At 41.5% G+C, this 2,500-nt stretch overlaps 1 protein-coding gene across 10 annotated transcripts in view; it reads left to right on the forward strand.

The window, feature by feature from the left end:
- afdna (afadin, adherens junction formation factor a) overlaps window positions 1-2,500 on the forward strand; it is a 112,591-nt gene that overhangs the window by 40,320 nt on the left and 69,771 nt on the right. For all 10 annotated transcript variants that reach the window (XM_053614279.1, XM_053614273.1, XM_053614275.1 and 7 more), the window contains exon 2: window positions 2,256-2,451. In XM_053614279.1, coding sequence (XP_053470254.1) covers window positions 2,256-2,451 — 196 coding nt within the window. The remainder of the gene's footprint in view (window positions 1-2,255; window positions 2,452-2,500) is intronic.

Below are 2,500 nucleotides of genomic sequence, written 5' to 3' on the forward strand. Positions count from 1 at the left end.
CCCTGCTGGTGTGGGGCTGCACTACAGTCTTACTGTTAAATCTTACTGTCATCATTATAATATACAAAAGTACGTTATGTCATAAATTATATAAATTATATCACAACATTTGTGTGTTCATTTGTTTTTGTTAACTGATTTCACACCAACTGGAAGCAATGGTAATCTATAAAATTGTAAAATTAACAAATGATTATATATATATTTTTTTAAATCAGTGTAACTTTTTCAATGTAAAAAATTTCCCTTGTTTTTATTTTTAAATGAAGTTTAGAAATATATTTTTTAAAAATATATAAAATAAAAATGTATATATATATATATATATATATATATTTCTTATTTAAAAAAGTCAACACATTTATTATAATTTATAACATTAATTCCTGACATTTTGTGAACAAATCAAATGTATTATTTATTAAAATACATTTTTAAGAACTCTGAAGCTGAGGTTTGATGTTAAAACGTTTGTACTTGAGAGCCGTTGCTTTTTTTTTTTTTTTTTTTTTTAGCATCTTATTTTCTCCTTTAATAAATATTAATATTTTATAATATTAAATATTTAATCATGTAAAAAATAAAGGTATCTTATGTTTATTTTTTAAACGGTAGTCTGTATTCACGTTTTCCGGCGGAGACGCAAAAGTTCAGCGACAGATCGGGTTCTGAGAGTACCGTCAAACAAAACCACGGAGATGGTCAGTGTTATGTAAAAGTATTGGCACCCGACACCCGGAAAAGCGTAGTGACGTCGTGGTATTGTTTGTACGGTGTAATAGAAATACTTCTGCATGTGTACTACTCTGCATGGATGAGCGTGTGTGTGTGTGTGTGTGTGTGTGGGCAGGGATCGAGGCCGAGCTTTCACTCCTGGGTTTTGGACTTGTGGGTATCTATACGGTTGAGAGATGAAAGGTAGCGTCCTACCTGTTAGTGATTTACAGAGGATCACAGTCAGGTGTGTGTGTGTGTGTGTGTGTGTGTGTGAGAGAGAGAGATGAATAATCGGAGAGAAGCTCTCGTAGAGATGGTCAAAGGTAAAAGTTTTGGAATAAATTTCACTCTTCAGTGTCTATTCCTTCTGAAAAGGATTCGGCTCAGTGTCTGGGATCTCTCACACACACACACACACACACACACACACACATTATAATCTTTCCTCAAGGTATTTCAGGTTAAATAAAACCCAGTTGTATTTCAATAAAAGCAGGAAGCAGGTGTAAGACGGCGCTGACTCCACCCATTCGGTCCAGACGGCCGGCCGTCGCCTCGAGGCTGCCGGTTTGTATCAGACAAAGGCTTTAGGATATCTGAGCAGCCGTGTATCGGGATGCTGCTAGAAAGACTGCGTTGACGAAGCGTCATGGTTGTGATTGTGATAGTCTCCACTGTAATTTTCATTTCTAAAATTACCCACTGCGCCTCTGAGAAAGGGAAAAGTCTCTTCTCGGGTATTGTATTAAGACAAAAGGTGCTCTCATGCTGCCGTGTAGAGAGACAAAAGCAGATCTCCTCAGGCCGCTGAGGGATATCTTCAGGATATCAGGTCATGCGGATCAGGTGGTAGAGCGGGTCGTCCACTAATCGTAGGGTTGGAGGTTCGATTCCCGGCCCACGTGACTCCACATCCCGAAGTGTCCTTGGGCAAGACGCTGAACCCCGAGTTGCTCCCGATGGCAAGTTAGCGCCTTGCTCTGCTATCATTGGTGTGTGTGTGTGTGTGAATGAGACAACTGCTAAGCTTAAAAAAGCGCTATATAAATGCAGACCATGTGATTAGGGTTGGCATACAGCACTATTAACACACTGATGGATGAGAGGACGCAGATACGGAAACACACTCTCGCTCGGTCATACGTTGGGGGGTTTGCTTTGAAAACCGATCCCTGGTCCATCAGAAATTGGTAGAAATGATCTCAACAGCATTGTGTATGTAACCTGTATGTTCCTGACCTCAGGCTGGGCTTCAGATATCGCGCACCGCCGCATTTGATTCACTTTTTTTTTTTTTCTGCTATTCAAACGAATGCTTATCGAATCAGGGCACGAGACCGTATAAATGAATACACCCAGTATACACACACACACACACACACACGAGTTCGAGCTCAAGACAGACTGCAGATTATGTGTAAATAAATAAACGCCAAATCGAAATAATCAGCGTTTCATAGAAGGTAAGGACAGTCCCGGAGTGAAGAAGCTGATGTGGAAACAGCTGGACTGATTTGTGCTCGTGTTCCTCTCTACAGGAGTTGGAGTTCCACGGCGTGATGCGGTTCTATTTCCAGGACAGAGTGGCCGGGAACTTCGCCACCAAGTGCATCCGTGTGTCCAGCACAGCCACCACACAGGACGTGATCGAGACGCTCGCCGAGAAATTCCGGCCCGACATGAGGATGCTCTCGTCGCCCAAATACTCCCTGTACGAGGTGCACGTCAGCGGGGGTGAGTAGCGCCACAGAAAACAGAGGAACGGTGCTGAAATTCTTTACTG

This window comes from Ictalurus furcatus, chromosome 25, assembly GCF_023375685.1.
Source record: "Ictalurus furcatus strain D&B chromosome 25, Billie_1.0, whole genome shotgun sequence".
Classification (NCBI taxonomy): Eukaryota; Metazoa; Chordata; class Actinopteri; order Siluriformes; family Ictaluridae; genus Ictalurus; species Ictalurus furcatus.